Raw genomic sequence first — 20,632 nt, 5'->3', positions numbered from 1 at the left:
CACTCTCCAGCAGTGTGTATGTGTATACTGTACCACTGACATCACTCACACAACAAGGCAGTCACTCTCCTGCAGTGTGTGTGTGTATACTGTACCACTGACCTCACTCACACAACAAGGCAGTCACTATCCTGCAGTATGTGTATACTGTACCACCGGTCTTACTCACACAACAAGGCAGTCACTCTCCAGCAGTGTGTATGTGTATACTGTACCACTGACCTCACTCACACAACAAGGTGGTCACTCTCCTGCAATGTGTATGTGTATACTGTACCACTGACCTCACTCACACAAGGTGGTCACTCTCCTGCAATGTGTATGTGTATACTGTACCACTGACCTCACTCACACAACAAGGTGGTCACTCTCCTGCAATGTGTATGTGTATACTGTACCACTGACCTCAGTCACACAACAAGGTGGTCACTCTCCTGCAATGTGTATGTGTATACTGTACCACTGACCTCACTCACACAACAAGGCGGTCATTCTCCTGCAGTGTGTATGTGTATACTGTACCACTGACCTCACTCACACAAGGCGGTCACTCTCCTGCAATGTGTATGTGTATACTGTACCACTGACCTCACTCAAACAACAAGGTGGTCACTCTCCTGCAATGTGTATGTGTATACTGTACCACTGACCTCACTCACACAACAAGGCGGTCACTCTCCTGCAGTGTGTATGTGTATACTGTACTACTGACCTCACTCACACAACAAGGTGGTCACTCTCCTGCAATGTGTATGTGTATACTGTACTACTGACCTCACTCACACAACAAGGTGGTCACTCTCCTGCAGTGTGTATGTGTATACTGTACCACTGACCTCACTTACACAACAAGGCGATCACTCTCCTGCAGTGTGTATGTGTATACTGTAGTCTTACTCACACAACAAGGCGGTCACTCTCCTGCAGTGTGTATGTGTATACTGTAGTCTCAATCACACAGCAAGGCGGTCACCCTCCTGCAGTGTGTATGTGTATACTGTAGTCTTACTCACACAGCAAGGCGGTCACTCTCCTGCAGTGTGTGTGTGTATACTGTACCACTGACCTCACTGACACAACAAGGTGGTCACTCTCCTGCAGTGTGTATGTGTATACTGTACCACTGACCTCACTCACACAACAAGGTGGTCACTCTCCTGCAGTGTGTATGTGTATACTGTAGTCTCACTCACACAACAAGGCGGTCACTCTCCTGCAGTGTGTATGTGTATACTGTAGTCTCACTCACACAACAAGGCGGTCACTCTCCAGCAGTGTGTATGTGTATACTGTACCACTGACCTCACTCACACAACAAGGTGGTCACTCTCCTGCAATGTGTATGTGTATACTGTACCACTGACCTCACTCACACAAGGTGGTCACTCTCCTGCAATGTGTATGTGTATACTGTAGCACTGACCTCACTCACACAACAAGGTGGTCACTCTCCTGCAATGTGTATGTGTATACTGTACCACTGACCTCACTCACACAACAAGGTGGTCACTCTCCTGCAATGTGTATGTGTATACTGTACCACTGACCTCACTCACACAACAAGGCGGTCACTCTCCTGCAGTGTGTATGTGTATACTGTACCACTGACCTCACTCACACAAGGCGGTCACTCTCCTGCAATGTGTATGTGTATACTGTACCAATGACCTCACTCACACAACAAGGTGGTCACTCTCCTGCAATGTGTATGTGTATACTGTACCACTGACCTCACTCACACAACAAGGCGGTCACTCTCCTGCAGTGTGTATGTGTATACTGTACTACTGACCTCACTCACACAACAAGGTGGTCACTCTCCTGCAATGTGCATGTGTATACTGTACTACTGACCTCACTCACACAACAAGGTGGTCACTCTCCTGCAGTGTGTATGTGTATACTGTACCACTGACCTCACTCACACAACAAGGCGATCACTCTCCTGCAGTGTGTATGTGTATACTGTAGTCTTACTCACACAACAAGGCGGTCACTCTCCTGCAGTGTGTATGTGTATACTGTAGTCTCAATCACACAGCAAGGCGGTCACCCTCCTGCAGTGTGTATGTGTATACTGTAGTCTTACTCACACAGCAAGACGGTCACTCTCCTGCAGTGTGTGTGTGTGTATACTGTACCACTGACCTCACTGAAACAACAAGGTGGTCACTCTCCTGCAGTGTGTATGTGTATACTGTACCACTGACCTCACTCACACAACAAGGTGGTCACTCTCCTGCAGTGTGTATGTGTATACTGTAGTCTCACTCACACAACAAGGCGGTCACTCTCTTGCAGTGTGTATGTGTATACTGTAGTCTCAATCACACAACAAGGCGGTCACTCTCCTGCAGTGTGTATGTGTATACTGTAGTCTCACTCACAAAAGGCGGTCACTCTCCTGCAGTGTGTATGTGTATACTGTGCCACTGACCTCACTCACACAAGGCGGTCACTCTCCTGCAGTGTGTATGTGTATACTGTAGTCTCAATCACACAACAAGGCGGTCACTCTCCTGCAGTGTGTATGTGTATACTGTAGTCTCACTCACACAAGGCGGTCACTCTCCTGCAGTTGGTATGTGAATACTGTACCACTGACCTCACTCACACAACAAGGCGGTCACTCTCCTGCAGTGTGTGTATGTATACTGTACCACTGACCTCACTCACACAAGGCGGTCACTCTCCTGCAGTTTGTATGTGTATACTGTACCACTGACCTCACTCACACATCAAGGCGGTCACTCTCCTGCAGTGTGTATGTGTATACTGTACCACCGGTCTCACTCATACAAGGCGATCATTCTCCTGCAGTGTGAGTGTGTATACTGTAGTCTCACTCACACAGCACGTCGGTCACTCTCCTGCAGTGTGTGTATATACTGTACCACTGACCTCACTCACACAAGGTGGTCACTCTCCTGCAGTGTGTATGTGTATAATGTACCACTGACCTCACTCACACAAGGTGGTCACTCTCCTGCAATGTGTATGTGTATACTGTAGTCTCACTCACACAACAAGCTGGTCACTCTCCTGCAGTGTGTATGTGTATACTGTAGTCTCACTCACAAAACAAGGCGGTCACTCTCCTGCAGTGTGTGTGTATACTGTACCACTGATCTCACTCACACAAGAAGGTGGTCACTCTTCTGCAGTGTATGTGTATACTGTACCACTGATCTCACTCACAAAACAAGGTAGCCACTCTCCTGTAGTGTATACTGTACCACTGACCTCACTCACACAAGGCGGTCACTCTCCTGCAGTGTGTGTGTATACTGTACCACTGACCTTACTCAAGCAACAAGGTGGTCACTCTCCTGCAGTGTGTATATGTATACTGTACCACTAACCTCACTCATACAAGGCGGTCACTCTCCTGCAGTGTGTATGTGTATACTGTAGTATCACTCATACAACAAGGCGGTCACTCTCCTGCAGTGTGTATGTGTATACTGTAGTTTCACTCACACAAGGCGGTCACTCATCTGCAGTGTGTATCTGTATACTGTACCACTGACCTCACTCACACAAGGTGGTCACTCTCCTCCAGTGTGTATGTGTATACTGTGCCACTGACCTAACTCACACAACAAGGTGATCACTCTCCTGCAGTGTGTATGGGTATACTATAGTCTCACTCACACAATGCGGTCACTCTCCTGCAGTGTGTATGTGTATACTGTACCACTGACCTCACTCACACAAGGCGGTCACTCTCCTGCAGTGTGAGTGTGTGTATAGTGTACCACTTATCTCACTCACAAAACAAGGTAGTCACTCTCCTGCAGTGTGTGTGTATACTGTACCATTGACCTTACTCACACAACAAGGTGGTCACTCGCCTGCAGTGTGTATATGTATACTGTACCACTGACCTCACTCATACAACAAGGCGGTCACTCTCCTGCAGTATGTGTATACTGTACCACTGACCTCAGTCACACAACAATGCGGTCACTCTCTTGCAGAGTGTATGTGTATACTGTACCGCTGGTCACACTCACAAAACAAGACGGTCACTCTCCTGCAGTGTGTATGTGTATACTGTACCGCCAGTCTCACTCACACAACAAGACGGTCACTCTCCTGCAGTGTGTATGTGTATACTGTACCGCCAGTCTCACTCACACAACAAGACGGTCACTCTCCTGCAGTGTGTATGTGTATACTGTACCGCCAGTCTCACTCACACAACAAGACGGTCACTCTCCTGCAGTGTGTATGTGTATACTGTAGTCTTACTCACACAAGGCGGTCACTCTACTTTAGTGTGTATGTGTATACTGTAGTCTCACTCACAAAACAAGTCGGTCACTCTCCTGCAGTGTGTATGTGTATACTGTAGTCTTACTCACACAAGGCGGTCGCTCTCCTGCAGTGTGTATGTGTATACTGTAGTCTTACTCACACAACAAGGCGGTCACTCTTCTGCAGTGTTTATGTGTATACTGTAGTCTCACTCACAAACAACAGAAGGTGTGACAGCATAAAGCACTTTAATAATTTAAAACCACAGGGTTACAGACAGCAACGTTTTGGGAAACATCCCTTAGTCATGCTCACAAAACAAGGCGGTCACTCTCCTGCAGTGTGTATACTAACCGCCGGTCTCACTCACACAACAAGTTGGTCACTCTCCTGCAGTGTATATGTGTATACTGTACCACTGGCCTCACTCACACAACAAGGCGGTCACTCTCCTGCAGTATGTGTATACTGTACCACTGACCTCACTCACACAACAAGGCGGTCACTCTCCTGCAGTGTGTATGTATACTGTACCACTGGCCTCACTCACACAACAAGACGGTTACTCTCCTGCAGTGTGTATGTATACTGTACCACTGGCCTCACTCACACAACAAGGCGGTCACTCTCCTGCAGTGTGTATGCATACTGTACCACTGGCCTCACTCACACAACAAGACGGTTACTCTCCTGCAGTGTGTATGTGTATACTGTACCACTGGCCTCACTCACACAACAAGGCGGTCACTCTCCTGCAGTGTGTACGTATACTGTACCGCTGGTCTCACTCACACAACAAGGCGGTCACTCTCCTGCAGTGTGTGTGTATACTGTACCACTGACTTCACTCACACAAGGCGGTCACTCTCCTGCAGTGTGTATGTGTATACTGTAGTCTCACTCACACAACAAGGTGGTCACTCTCCTGCAGTGTGTATGTGTATACTGTAGTCTCACTCACACAACAAGGTGGTCACTCTCCTGCAGTGTGTATGTGTATACTGTAGTCTCACACACACTACAAGGTGGTCACTCTCCTGCAGTGTGTATGTGTATACTTTAGTCTCACTCACACAAGAAGGTGGTCACTCTCCTGCATCTCACTCACACAACAAGGCGGTCACTCTCCTGCAATGTGTATGTGTATACTGTAGTCTCACTCACACAAGGTGGTCACTCTCCTGCATCTCACTCACACAACAAGGCGGTCACTCTCCTGCAATGTGTATGTGTATACTGTAGTCTCACTCACACAAGGTGGTCACTCTCCTGCATCTCACTCACACAACAAGGCGGTCACTCTCCTGCAGTGTGTATGTGTATACTGTAGTCTCACTCACACAACAAGGTGGTCACTCTCCTGCAGTGTGTATGTGTATACTGTAGTCTCACTCACACAAGGTGGTCACTCTCCTGCATCTCACTCACACAACAAGGCGGTCACTCTCCTGCAATGTGTATGTGTATACTGTAGTCTCACTCACACAACAAGGCGGTCACTCTCCTGCAGTGTGTATGTGTATACTGTAGTCTCACTCACACAACAAGGCGGTCACTCTCCTGCAGTGTGTATGTGTATACTGTAGTCTCACACACACTACAAGGTGGTCACTCTCCTGCAGTGTGTATGTGTATACTTTAGTCTCACTCACACAAGAAGGTGGTCACTCTCCTGCATCTCACTCACACAACAAGGCGGTCACTCTCCTGCAGTGTGTATGTGTATACTGTAGTCTCACTCACACAACAAGGCGGTCACTCTCCTGCAGTGTGTATGTGTATACTGTAGTCTCACTCACACAACAAGGCGGTCACTCTCCTGCAGTGTGTATGTGTATACTGTAGTCTCACATAGCAAGGCGGTCACTCTCCTGCAGTGTGTGTATGTGTATACTGTAGTCTCACTCACACAACAAGGCGGTCACTCTCATGCAGTGTGTATGTGTATACTGTAGTCTCACATAGCAAGGCGGTCACTCTCCTGCAGTGTGTGTATGTGTATACTGTAGTCTCACTCACACAACAAGGCGGTCACTCTCCTGCAGTGTGTATGTGTATACTGTAGTCTCACTCACACAACAAGGCGGTCACTCTCCTGCAGTGTGTATGTGTATACTGTAGTCTCACTCACACAACAAGGCGGTCACTCTCCTGCAGTGTGTATGTGTATACTGTAGTCTCACATAGCAAGGCGGTCACTCTCCTGCAGTGTGTGTATGTGTATACTGTAGTCTCACTCACACAACAAGGCGGTCACTCTCCTGCAGTGTGTATGTGTATACTGTAGTCTCACTCACACAACAAGGCGGTCACTCTCCTGCAGTGTGTATGTGCATAGTTGCCAACATTTAAAAAAAAATTCCAGGGACACTTTGCAGCAGAGCAAGCAAGCGGGTTACTGGAGTATTCACGACATACTGCTCAACTGCTCCGCCCACTCAGTTCTGCAATCAAAACACACCCATTTGAAAGTAATAGTATAATTTAGACTTATCCATAGTTTATTATACAGATTACAGCACCAAGCTCTTACACCTACCCAGTCTCTGGAACACATTCTGGGCATATGGTTATTTTTACAACACAGCATCAAAATTAAAAAGACAAATAATATGTGAACCCATTCAATAATAACAACAATATTCCATTAGGAATGAATTATATTTAAATAATACACTATATCTATTTATCATCTATCTATCTATCTATCTATCTATCTATCTATCTATCAGTATATGTGTATGTGTGTGTATATATATGCAAACAACAAATGTTGTGCAAAAGAGATTTTCAGGGACATTTCCAGGGACAAAAAAAATCCAGGGACATACAACAAAATCCAGGGACTGTCCCTGGAAATCAGGGACAGTTGGCAACTATGGTATGTGTATACTGTAGTCTCACTCACACAACAAGGTGGTCACTCTCCTGCAGTGTGTATGTGTATACTGTAGTCTCACTCACACAACAAGGCGGTCACTCTCCTGCAGTGTGTATGTGTATACTGTAGTCTCACTCACACAACAAGGCGGTCACTCTCCTGCAGTGTGTATGTGTATACTGTAGTCTCACTCACACAACAAGGTGGTCACTCTCCTGCAGTGTGTATGTGTATACTGTAGTCTCACTCACACAACAAGGCGGTCACTCTCCTGCAGTGTGTATGTGTATACTGTAGTCTCACTCACACAACAAGGCGGTCACTCTCCTGCAGTGTGTATGTGTATACTGTAGTCTCACATAGCAAGGCGGTCACTCTCCTGCAGTGTGTGTATGTGTATACTGTAGTCTCACTCACACAACAAGGTGGTCACTCTCCTGCAGTGTGTATGTGTATACTGTAGTCTCACTCACACAACAAGGTGGTCACTCTCCTGCAGTGTGTATGTGTATACTGTAGTCTCACTCACACAACAAGGCGGTCACTCTCCTGCAGTGTGTATGTGTATACTGTAGTCTCACTCACACAACAAGGCGGTCACTCTCCTGCAGTGTGTATGTGTATACTGTAGTCTCACTCACACAACAAGGCGGTCACTCTCCTGCAGTGTGTATGTGTATACTGTAGTCTCACTCACACAACAAGGCGGTCACTCTCCTGCAGTGTGTATGTGTATACTGTAGTCTCACTCACACAACAAGGCGGTCACTCTCCTGCAGTGTGTATGTGTATACTGTAGTCTCAATCACACAGCAAGGCGGTCACCCTCCTGCAGTGTGTATGTGTATACTGTAGTCTCACATAGCAAGGCGGTCACTCTCCTGCAGTGTGTGTATGTGTATACTGTAGTCTCACTCACACAACAAGGCGGTCACTCTCCTGCAGTGTGTATGTGTATACTGTAGTCTCACTCACACAACAAGGCGGTCACTCTCCTGCAGTGTGTATGTGTATACTGTAGTCTCACACACACTACAAGGTGGTCACTCTCCTGCAGTGTGTATGTGTATACTTTAGTCTCACTCACACAAGAAGGTGGTCACTCTCCTGCATCTCACTCACACAACAAGGCGGTCACTCTCCTGCAGTGTGTATGTGTATACTGTAGTCTCACTCACACAACAAGGCGGTCACTCTCCTGCAGTGTGTATGTGTATACTGTAGTCTCACTCACACAACAAGGCGGTCACTCTCCTGCAGTGTGTATGTGTATACTGTAGTCTCACATAGCAAGGCGGTCACTCTCCTGCAGTGTGTGTATGTGTATACTGTAGTCTCACTCACACAACAAGGCGGTCACTCTCATGCAGTGTGTATGTGTATACTGTAGTCTCACATAGCAAGGCGGTCACTCTCCTGCAGTGTGTGTATGTGTATACTGTAGTCTCACTCACACAACAAGGCGGTCACTCTCCTGCAGTGTGTATGTGTATACTGTAGTCTCACTCACACAACAAGGCGGTCACTCTCCTGCAGTGTGTATGTGTATACTGTAGTCTCACTCACACAACAAGGCGGTCACTCTCCTGCAGTGTGTATGTGTATACTGTAGTCTCACATAGCAAGGCGGTCACTCTCCTGCAGTGTGTGTATGTGTATACTGTAGTCTCACTCACACAACAAGGCGGTCACTCTCCTGCAGTGTGTATGTGTATACTGTAGTCTCACTCACACAACAAGGCGGTCACTCTCCTGCAGTGTGTATGTGCATAGTTGCCAACATTTAAAAAAAAATTCCAGGGACACTTTGCAGCAGAGCAAGCAAGCGGGTTACTGGAGTATTCACGACATACTGCTCAACTGCTCCGCCCACTCAGTTCTGCAATCAAAACACACCCATTTGAAAGTAATAGTATAATTTAGACTTATCCATAGTTTATTATACAGATTACAGCACCAAGCTCTTACACCTACCCAGTCTCTGGAACACATTCTGGGCATATGGTTATTTTTACAACACAGCATCAAAATTAAAAAGACAAATAATATGTGAACCCATTCAATAATAACAACAATATTCCATTAGGAATGAATTATATTTAAATAATACACTATATCTATTTATCATCTATCTATCTATCTATCTATCTATCTATCTATCTATCTATCTATCAGTATATGTGTATGTGTGTGTATATATATGCAAACAACAAATGTTGTGCAAAAGAGATTTTCAGGGACATTTCCAGGGACAAAAAAAATCCAGGGACATACAACAAAATCCAGGGACTGTCCCTGGAAATCAGGGACAGTTGGCAACTATGGTATGTGTATACTGTAGTCTCACTCACACAACAAGGTGGTCACTCTCCTGCAGTGTGTATGTGTATACTGTAGTCTCACTCACACAACAAGGCGGTCACTCTCCTGCAGTGTGTATGTGTATACTGTAGTCTCACTCACACAACAAGGCGGTCACTCTCCTGCAGTGTGTATGTGTATACTGTAGTCTCACTCACACAACAAGGTGGTCACTCTCCTGCAGTGTGTATGTGTATACTGTAGTCTCACTCACACAACAAGGCGGTCACTCTCCTGCAGTGTGTATGTGTATACTGTAGTCTCACTCACACAACAAGGCGGTCACTCTCCTGCAGTGTGTATGTGTATACTGTAGTCTCACATAGCAAGGCGGTCACTCTCCTGCAGTGTGTGTATGTGTATACTGTAGTCTCACTCACACAACAAGGTGGTCACTCTCCTGCAGTGTGTATGTGTATACTGTAGTCTCACTCACACAACAAGGTGGTCACTCTCCTGCAGTGTGTATGTGTATACTGTAGTCTCACTCACACAACAAGGCGGTCACTCTCCTGCAGTGTGTATGTGTATACTGTAGTCTCACTCACACAACAAGGCGGTCACTCTCCTGCAGTGTGTATGTGTATACTGTAGTCTCACTCACACAACAAGGCGGTCACTCTCCTGCAGTGTGTATGTGTATACTGTAGTCTCACTCACACAACAAGGCGGTCACTCTCCTGCAGTGTGTATGTGTATACTGTAGTCTCACTCACACAACAAGGCGGTCACTCTCCTGCAGTGTGTATGTGTATACTGTAGTCTCAATCACACAGCAAGGCGGTCACCCTCCTGCAGTGTGTATGTGTATACTGTAGTCTCACATAGCAAGGCGGTCACTCTCCTGCAGTGTGTGTATGTGTATACTGTAGTCTCACTCACACAACAAGGCGGTCACTCTCCTGCAGTGTGTATGTGTATACTGTAGTCTCACTCACACAACAAGGCGGTCACTCTCCTGCAGTGTGTATGTGAGCAGAGTGTGAATGAGGCTGAAGCGCGCCATAGCTCTTTGACTTCCTTGTTGAAGCCGCAGCGGCTCTGGAGCGTGCCCTGTGTGTCTACCCCCTCCTCCCGCGTGTACCCGCGGTGCGCGCTCCCTGCCAGTAGAGGTGGAGGGAGACAGTGTGTGCGGCAGATAGGAGACCCTCAGGACGCCATAGAGAGTGCACAGGAAACTGAGTGAGAGTGCCCGCTTGCCCTGGGATGGTGCAGTCCGCAGGATGTGATGAGTCAGGCACCGGGCAGCACAGTTGTGGGTGAACTGGAGGCTTAGAGAGGGAGCGCAGCTCGTAGAGACTTAAACTGTGCACGGGGACAGCCGCGGAGAGACAGCCTGACTGCGGGGGGAGCGGCCACTCACCGACATGTATGTGTGTCCCTGGGTGTCATCTGCTTGACGTCTGTGTGCATTCCATCTGCTGGTCATGTATGATCCATGTCTCTTTGTATCATAACGTGTGTGGTGTTACCTGTGTGTTTTGTGTTAATATGACATCCCATGTCTGTGTGTGCCTATTGTGTGTCACTGGGTATGCATGTGTGTCATTTGTGTCTATGTGCATGCCATCTGCTGGTCATGTATGATCCATGTCTCTTTGTATCATAACGTGTGTGGTGTTACCTGTGTGTTTTGTGTTAATATGACATCCCATGTCTGTGTGTGCCTATTGTGTGTCACTGGGTATGCATGTGTGTCATTTGTGTCTATGTGCATGCCATCTGCTGGTCATGTATGATCCATGTCTCTTTGTATCATAACGTGTGTGGTGTCACCTGTGTCATCTTTGTGTTAATATGACATCCCATGTCTGTGTGTGCCTATTGTGTGTCACTGGGTATGCATGTGTGTCATTTGTGTCTATGTGCATGCCATCTGCTGGTCATGTATGATCCATGTCTCTTTGTATCATAACGTGTGTGGTGTCACCTGTGTCATCTTTGTGTCTTGTGTTAATGTGACATCCCATGTCTGTGTGTACCTTTTGTGTGTGTCACTGGATATGCAGGTGTGTCATTTGTGTTTTTGTGTCTGTGTGCATGTCATCTCTCTGTGTGGCATATATTGTGTTAATATGACATCCCATGTCTGTGTGTGTATGTGTCACTGGGTATGCATGTGTGTCATTTGTGTTTTTGTGTCTGTGTCCATGTCATCTCTCTGTGTGGCATATAGTGTGATTATGTGACATCCTTTGTTTGTATGTCTGTGTAAATCATCTGCCTAATATGTCTGGGAACATATACTGCATGTTTGTATCATCTACTGTATCTTTATGTGAACTGTATGTTTGTCAATGTGTATTATCTGCCTAGTGTGTACATGTTATTGTGTCTGTGTGTCATTTACCACATATGTATTTCTGAGCATGTACTGTATTTTGTCATCTATTGTGTATGTTGCATGTATGTATGTATCAACCACCTAACGTGTCATATATATGTCTGTCTAATAATGACATGCTTGTATGTGCCATGTATACAGGTCTGTCTTTGTGTGTATGTATATGTGTATATATATATATATATATATATATAGTGTGTGTGTGTATCATCTGTAGTAGGTCAGCGTATGTGTATTTTATTTGTATGTATATAATACATTGTGTGTTTGTCATCTGCTGGAACTGTTTACTTGTTTATCTTTATCATTAGTCTGGCATTTATGTGGGCATCTATCTATCCTGCCATGTATGTTTGTATTGCTTTCATTTTCCTGGCATACATGGCCTGTATATGTTCCCACATTATATGATTATGCACATTTTTCTTTGTTATCTATCTGTGTCTCAGCCATGTTTGTTAAATACAATATTTATTAATAATACAATAGGTCATCAGTTCTTACATTTGTCAGGGTTGTGTATTCTTTTTCTTATCTTAAGAGTGTGTATGATCTACCTGACATGTATATCACTTGTGAGTCATCACACTTCTGTGGGTATACCTTGAATGTGTCAAGTATGTGTTCTTATACATTTACTTATACATGTATGTTGTCTGACTTTGTGTATGAATTATGTATAACAATGCAAGCGCACATATTCTTGTGTGTGTCATCACAGTGGATTTTTATGACGCTTGCATATATAAGAGAGGATATCATGGGGCTGGCTGATCAGCTTATTTGCTACACCAATGTTTGGCCATATACCATCATACCAACCCTTATGTATCCTAGTCATTTTCTATTACACAGGCAATCAAGTTAAGTTTACAGCATTTTGTTTACAATCTCATTTGAATATATATGTATGTGTCTATACTCATGCATGTCACTATACAATTCACCTGATTGTAGTGAATGTGAAGTTTCTAGGTATGCTTTATGTTTTGCTTGCATGTAAGATATATATATATATATATATATATTATTTTCTGTGATTGTGAATCATCTGACTGGTATTTGTGTTAATATCATTGGCGTGTATTGTTACATGTGTTTGTATATCGGCATACAAGTGGTACATAAATGTATGTGCTGTGTATACATGTGTATTTAAAGTAAACATGAGTTATGTGCATATATTTTTTGAATGAATTTTGTGTGGTATATATGATGTAGACAATGTGGCAATATATACAATTGTGCAATCTGTGCATTTAAGTAATTTATGATTCCATTTGCTGTGTACATATAAATATCATCTGGATACTTCTGAGATATAAGCATATGTCATTTTGGCATCATGTAAAAAATATGCTGCAATACCAAGTGTTTGGTTGATGAACTGATCTCAATTAAATTAGTAAGGAAGGAAAAAACACATTTTTGCTGACTAAGTGATTATATGTCACTGTTATTTTATTTGTATTTTTATGGGACACAGATGTAGTTTGTGCATATTTAATAGATTAGCAATATTTGCTTTTATCTCTTTTAGACATGACATACTCTGACTGTTTGTTAACATATAGGCACATATATCACAGTTATATGTGTGTGTCTACAGAAAGATGAATATTATTTGTAGAGGTAGGATATGCAGATACCTTGCAGGTATGGACAATGATTGTTTATACATAAATACTGACTGTGACATGGTGTGTTATTTGCTTATTTTATGTCTATTATATTTATGTGCATAGATTGCAATTTCTATCCATCATGTGTGTTTAATATATGTTTTGCAAATGTATCCTTTTTGCCATCTTCATGATATGATATGGTTTACACATGGTAATGTTTAGTGACACAGCCTGTTATTCATCGTATTCTCCATGTTAAGCAAACTTTGATAATTACAGACATCTCTGCATCAGATTTTCACATCTGATCTATATTCCCCTGAGACAGAAGAACAGATGACTTCATCGTTTTTGCTGTAATGTTGTCTCCAATTTCTCAATATTCACAACTCAGTATTTGATTAATCTAAGATCCTTTTTACTAATTTGTATGCATAACCCAGCAGAATTCCAAAATGCAATAAATAATTTTTATTTTTGTTGTCTTCTGCAATGTTAATGTACCCTGAAACCACATTGTAAAGTTCATTTTTAAAATTGACGTAATGTGTGTAAATATTCCCAGTAGGTCCTTGATGTGGTTTGACACAGTAAGAGCTCTGTTTGTGTCTTGTTCATGTTGCACCTTTTTGCTTGCTTTAGTCTGGTCAGCTTTTTAACATTTTTTTTTTAAGTCTCCTTTTTAAATTGTTTTATTAGTAAGAGATCTTATCTAGTAAGCGAATGTTGATTCCTTTTTTATATTAAATCATATTATTATTTACTAAGAAAATAGATTCAGCTTAGTAAACGGTAATTGTATTTTTTTGCATCCTATTTTCCTCTCCTCCCATTTTCTGCTGTGTACAGTATGTTGTTCAGGGTTTGCTGTCATTGCTTCTGTCTCTCCCTCCCCCACCAACAGCAACCCTTGGTCCTTTGCATTTCCTCATCTGCTTGTGTTTTGTTTTTTTGTCTTCCCATAACTAGGATGCCGGATCAGATCTCGGTGTCAGAGTTTATTTCCGAGACCACAGAAGATTACAATTCCCCCACCACATCCAGCTTCACAACCCGTTTGCAGAGCTGCAGAAATTCCATCACTGTGCTAGAAGAGGTAAGCGGAACCCTTTGGATGGGTTCATCTATATCAATGTGTGTTGTCTTACTCTTAACGGGAAAGCAAGCACCTCGAGAAATGCAAATAAAATATTAAGTTATAAATAATAAAATAAATGTGCAAAATTGTAATTATTTTGTCTTATCATGTAAATTAACTCTAAAAAACGAGCATTTCTCACTCTCAGAACTTTAAATGCACCCTCCTGACTTCTCAATGTGAATTCTGTTACATATCTGTCTCTAAGTGGCTTTATCGGATAACGACTGCAAAATAATGCTTTTTATACTAACTTTATGACTGTGACTGGTCTTGTTGTTTGTGGACTAAAGCCCAGAATGACTTCTCCAGATAAGGCAAATAGTGGGTGGAGTTTGGCTATGAAAAACTAATTGCAGTTAAAAGTATGTTAATTTGTTTTAAAAATGTTTAGACTTGACTGATATGTTATTCTATAGCAACACAACAGAAATGTCTTGTGATTACAAGGTTTTTACTGTCGCTTTAAATGGAGATCAAACACTTTGAGATTGTAATATAAAATGCTTAAAAGGGACAGTTTACCCCCAAAAATATCCCCTTTAATTTGTTCCCAATGATCCATTTTACCTGCTGGAGTGTATTAAATTGTTCACAAGAATCTCATTTACTCTTATTTTGGCATTTGAAAAAGCCAATTTAGCCTGTGCTATCTCCACCTATATTAAAAGTTTCTATACTTAAGTCCAGGCTACTGACAGGCAATGCAAACATGGCCAGCAGAAGAAATTACATACTGGTGCTGTGTGTAGAAGAGATAACTAAGAAAATTATATTTTTCCATTGTTCTCTCTAAGTATTGGATTTTGGTTTACAGACAGATATAAGATAAGGAAGAATGTCTGTGTACACAAAGTAATAACATAAAGAGATCTGACTTTACCTACAAGCTCAACCCATTGTAATAGGTTGTGGTTTCAAAGCACAAAACCGGCTATTTCATATACACAAATAAACCTGAAAATGCAATATCTCATACATTTTATACTCTGCTGCTGGTATATCAATGTATTGGAAATACATTAAGGGAAAACTATTTTACATTATACTGTCCCTTTAATTATGCACAGTAAATACATTTGGCAATATACTTCTATTATTTATCCCTCTGTCCTGAGATTTAATTCTGAAAATTTTCAAATTCTTACATTTGAAAGTGCCAGATGCAGACTGCTACATGTCTAGTTGTAATTGGCTTCCTGATGGGTGATAAGAAAAGATACTGCAAAACTATGCAATTTTTTCTAGCAAAATGACAAAGGCAAGCCTGGGTTGCCTCTTCCAAATATGACAAGTTTGACCACTGCAAAACAATTGCAGCAAAAAAGGTATTGATATATTTGGGAATATTTCACATTCTGCCTTTATGTTAATTTATTGCAATACCACAAAAAGTCTTCTAGTGATAAAGTGGTGTATGTCCTTTTTAAGTCTTTTTTTGGGGGGGTTTGTCTATTAACTTTAGAATAGTATAATGGTTGCTGATTAAGTATATTCTAAATAAGAGTTGTCATAGAACATAATCCGTTAGCAGGTTCTATTTTTTATAAATAGCATCCCTCTGCTTTAACTGCATAGCGCATCAATTTTATCTACAACAGAAAAAAAGTTAAAATTCTCATTTAGAGAAAAAAATGTATTGATGATTTGTTGCAAGTTTATAAAAAGTCACATAGCAAATAAATACACAATTGTTCTACTTAGACACTCCAGCTTAATATATATTTGTTGTTAAAAGTTGTTAATAGTTTAAGTGTATCAAAAGTCCATTATTATTTTTTACTTAGTATGTGTTGCTGCGTTATAGGGGCTTTAAAACTGAAAGGGACATTCCAGCCAAAATTGGAATCCACATTGATAAATTTCAGTTTTGTATATACACGTACTAGCAAAAATGCTTCTGATAAAAGCTATAGCTGTTTCAAAGGTGTTTTTAAGTAAGCACCGTGCACCAGCATGTTAAACACAGCACATGCTCAGAGAGTGCTTGTACCATCTGGTAATGACTCAGTTAATTGCTGACATAATACAAGCCCAACTGGAGCTCTGAGCAGCTGCAATATTTAAATGCTGGTGCTCTGAGAATATCCAGCTATGTATGTGCAGAGAAAAATGTTAATACTAAAACAGTGAAAACCTTTACCAGAAGCATTATTACCAATGCAAAACCCAAATAATTTCTGTCATAATTCAGATAGAGAATACAATTTAAAATAACATTCCAATTTACTTCTATTATTTAATTTGTTTCATTCTTCAGATATCCTTTGTTGAAGAAATAGCAATACACATGGGTGAGCCAATCACACAAGACATATATGTGCAGCCACTAATCAGCAGCGTCTGAGCCTATTTAGATACGCTTTTCCACAAGGATATCAAGAGAATGAATCAAATTAGATAATATAAATACATTGGAAAGTTGTTTAAAATTCCATGCTCTTTCTAAATCATGAAAGAAAAAAATTGGGTTTTGTGTACCTTTAATAGTCAGTGATGTAATTTATCTGTGTGCATTTAAATTTTGACCAGAATGTCCCTTTTAAATAGATTAGGAGTATGATATTTTAAGAAACTTTCCAATTAGTATATTCTCAATTTTGCTTAGTTCTCTTGGTATCTTTGTTAAATAGTATTCCTAGGGGAGCTCAGGAACGTGCACATGTCTGCAGCTTTTATCTGGCAACAATGTTTGCAGCAATGTTTATAGCAATGTTATACATTGTTGTAAATACTGATACCATAGACTGCTAAAGGCACGTGCATATTTATAATCTCACATAGGCCCACATAGGTTTACTCTTCAACAAAGGATACAAAAAGAAAAAAGCACATTTGATAATAGAACGAAATTGAATAGTTGATTACATTTGCATACTCTATCTGAAACACGATTGTTTAATTTTGACTCTACTGTCCTTTTTATAGTTACTTAAAGTGGCCTTATATACTCAAATTTGCATGTACTTTTAGCACTACCGACCCTGCAAGCTTATGTATTTAATTCCTGCAAAGGGGTTAAAGTATTGCTCAGTAGTAGGGTTGTCAGCTGTCCTCCACCAAAATACTGGACAATCTGTAAGTGACTGAGATAGTAGGTGGGAGTCATTCAAAGCTGTCCCTAAAAAACTGTACCTTAGGCACCACTTATTATCCTGCCAGGTATATTCTTCACAACTCAGTAGTACGTTGTATCCCTTGGCTGTGACATCCATATCAATCATTTTACCTGTTTGGTTGGCAGTAACACACATAAAACAGTTGTGATTTGACTCCTTGACTGCTCCTCACTTTTACATTTAGCTAACACTCATAGGTCATGGACATTTATGTGTCAAGGATTTTTGTGATGATTTTACTGGACAGCCTGCTAAAATACTGGACTGTACGGTTGAATCCTGGACACCTAACAACCCTACTCAGGAGCCACAGAAAACTGTTGATCCTGAGCAGACATGCTGCTAAGCCAATCTCGGGATGAGCACTTCTCTGTGGCTCCCAAGTGATACTTTAGCTGTGTGTTTAACCCGTGTGTGTGTGTTAAACTTACAGGGTCGGTAATACTAAAACTACATGCTCTTTTTTGCTCTAAAATGTCCCTTTAATTAAATCCTATATACATGTATTTTAAAGGTAATTTGTAAATGTATTTCTTTATTACAGGGGTAAATACTTGGAATGTTTTAAAAGGAAATAAAGTAAAGATTTTACATTATCTTGTTAACATAAAATACTTACCAAACTAGTTGTGCATATTCATTATCTGCTGTTAAAATCTTTTTTTGCTGCAAAGGTAGTTCTGTTCAAAGATTATGTACAAATTTTATGATACATATTTGTAATTCTTGCATTTTTTGTCTTATTCTTACAATGCTTAGGTGCCATGTTGTGTTTTTATTGAGCATGTGATTTTTAACTTTAGGCGAACCTTAGTATGACCGCAATAGTTTTTTTTTATAAGTTGACCTCCGATTGCATCCATCAGCTAAAGTTTATGATGCTACGCACACTTGTTTTATTCTACATCACCAATGAAGTGGTAGTCTTTTACATTAAATATGTTTGTTTTATTGTGTAGCCCAATCTGATATATTATTAAAGTGATGGTAAACGCTTAGATTTACCATCACTAAAAATAAAGTGGTTTTTAAAGGTAACCCACATTTTTTTCTGTCATGATTCAGATAAAGAATACAATTTTAAACAACTTTCTAATTTACTTCTATTATCTAATCTGTTTCATTCTCTTGGTATCATTTGTTGAAGGAGCAGCAATGCACTACTAGTTTCTAACTGAACACATGGGTGAGCCAATCACATTCAATATATATATACAGCCACTAATCAACAGCTAGAACCTAGTTTCTCTGCTGCTCATGAACTTGCCTAGATAAACCTTTCAGCAAATGATAACAAGAGAAGGAAGCAAATAAAATAAGTAAATTGGAAAGTTGTTTAAAATTGTATTCTCTGTCTGAATCATGAAATACTTTTTTGGGGTTTCATGTCCCTTTAAGTAATCAGTTATTTTAAAAAAGGTGCTAAACTCACCCTGACTGTGCCGCTGCAGCTTGCTAAACTCAGCGGCTCTGGCTGCCCTCTGCACATCGCTCTCCTTCAATGAGGTGACGTTTGCACCTCTAAACCAATAGCTGTGCGTGTCAGCTGACAGTGTTCAGTATGCTATTGGTTTATAGGTGCAAATGTCACCTCATTGGTAGAGTGCTGAGGTTAGCAAGCTGCAGCGGCACAGTCAGGGTGAGTTTAGTACCTTTTTTAAATAACTCATGACTTAAACTACACTTTATTTTTAGTGATGGTAAATCCTAGCGTTTGTTAAATGCTCAGATTTACCATCACTTTAATAAACATTCTGTAAACCAAAAAATAAAGAACAAAAGAAAATGCCAATTCTTTATGCATGTTCCAGTTGTATATAATTTCAGAATATCTACTTTCAATAATGATAATATTGAAGGTGAAACACAATTTTGGTAAATATTTGTTATTCAGATAGAGTATGCAATTTTAAGCAACTTTCTAATTTACTCCTATTATCAAATTTTCTTCATTCTCTTGGTATGTTTATTTGAAAAGCAAGAATGTAAGTTTAGATGCTGGCCCATTTTTGGTGAACAACCTGGGTTGTCCTTGCTGATTGGACAGCACCAATAAACAAGTGCTGTCCATTGTTCTGAACGAAAAATTGCTGGCTCCTAAGCATAGATGCCTTCTTTTTCAAATAAAAATAGCAAGAGAACGAAGAAAAATTGATAATAGGAGTAAATTAGAAAGTAGCTTAAAATTGCAGGCTCTATCTGAATTATGAAAGAAAAAAAATTGGGTTCAGTGTCCTTTTAAGTGGGATGCATGAAAATTCCAATGTAAGATACATATAAAAATACCTTAGTTGTGTTATAAATTTCCACAGCCAGCCTCTCTATGATTGGCATGTTTAATGGCTACACCACCTGACTGATTTTGCTGACCACTCGGCTAAAATTGAAGTAAAATTATTACATTTTTTTAAATTTGTTGTACAAATTATCATTAAATCAATGTATGTTAAATTATGCAATTAATTTGTGCTTTGGATAGTGTCACATTTAGAAAGGAAAATATAATATTGAAAATCTACCCCCACCCATCTACTGCATAATGTCCCCTAGCTGGAGACGTATACTTTATAAAATACTGCTCATGTCAGTGGACTGTAATTGTATTTTAAATTGAGTTCTTTACTAGGGTATCACATTATCTTGCAGAACTTATTTTGTCTAGGGGCATGAGTCGAAGTGCTCTGCATGTACTTAGCAATCCTTAGGGATTGTGTCCTTATTGGACACCGAGGTTGCTGACATTTTAAAAGGACAGTCAAGTCAAAATTCAGATAAGGAATGCAATTTGACACAACTTTCCAATTAACTTTTATCATCAAATTTGTTTTGTTTTCTTGATATTCTTTGTTGCAAGCTAAACCTAGTTAGGCTTAGGTTAATGCTAATTTCTAAACCCCTGAAGGA

At 41.0% G+C, this 20,632-nt stretch overlaps 1 protein-coding gene across 4 annotated transcripts in view; it reads left to right on the top strand.

Annotated features, from left to right (window-relative positions):
• Positions 1 to 20,632, top strand: part of ASAP1 (ArfGAP with SH3 domain, ankyrin repeat and PH domain 1) — a 722,698-nt gene that overhangs the window by 189,782 nt on the left and 512,284 nt on the right. For 2 of the 4 annotated variants that reach the window (XM_053715364.1, XM_053715361.1), the window contains exons 1-2: positions 12,760 to 12,821; positions 14,441 to 14,567. In XM_053715364.1, the coding sequence (XP_053571339.1) occupies positions 12,775 to 12,821; positions 14,441 to 14,567 (174 nt within the window). In that variant the 5' untranslated portion in view covers positions 12,760 to 12,774. Of the gene's footprint in view, positions 1 to 10,579; positions 10,872 to 12,759; positions 12,822 to 14,440; positions 14,568 to 20,632 lie in introns of those variants that run through there. The other 2 variants (XM_053715363.1, XM_053715362.1) reach the window with 2 other exon arrangements.

This window comes from Bombina bombina, chromosome 5 (genome assembly GCF_027579735.1).
Source record: "Bombina bombina isolate aBomBom1 chromosome 5, aBomBom1.pri, whole genome shotgun sequence".
NCBI classification, from domain to species: Eukaryota; Metazoa; Chordata; class Amphibia; order Anura; family Bombinatoridae; genus Bombina; species Bombina bombina.
This window is presented reverse-complemented; position numbering and strand designations above follow the sequence as displayed.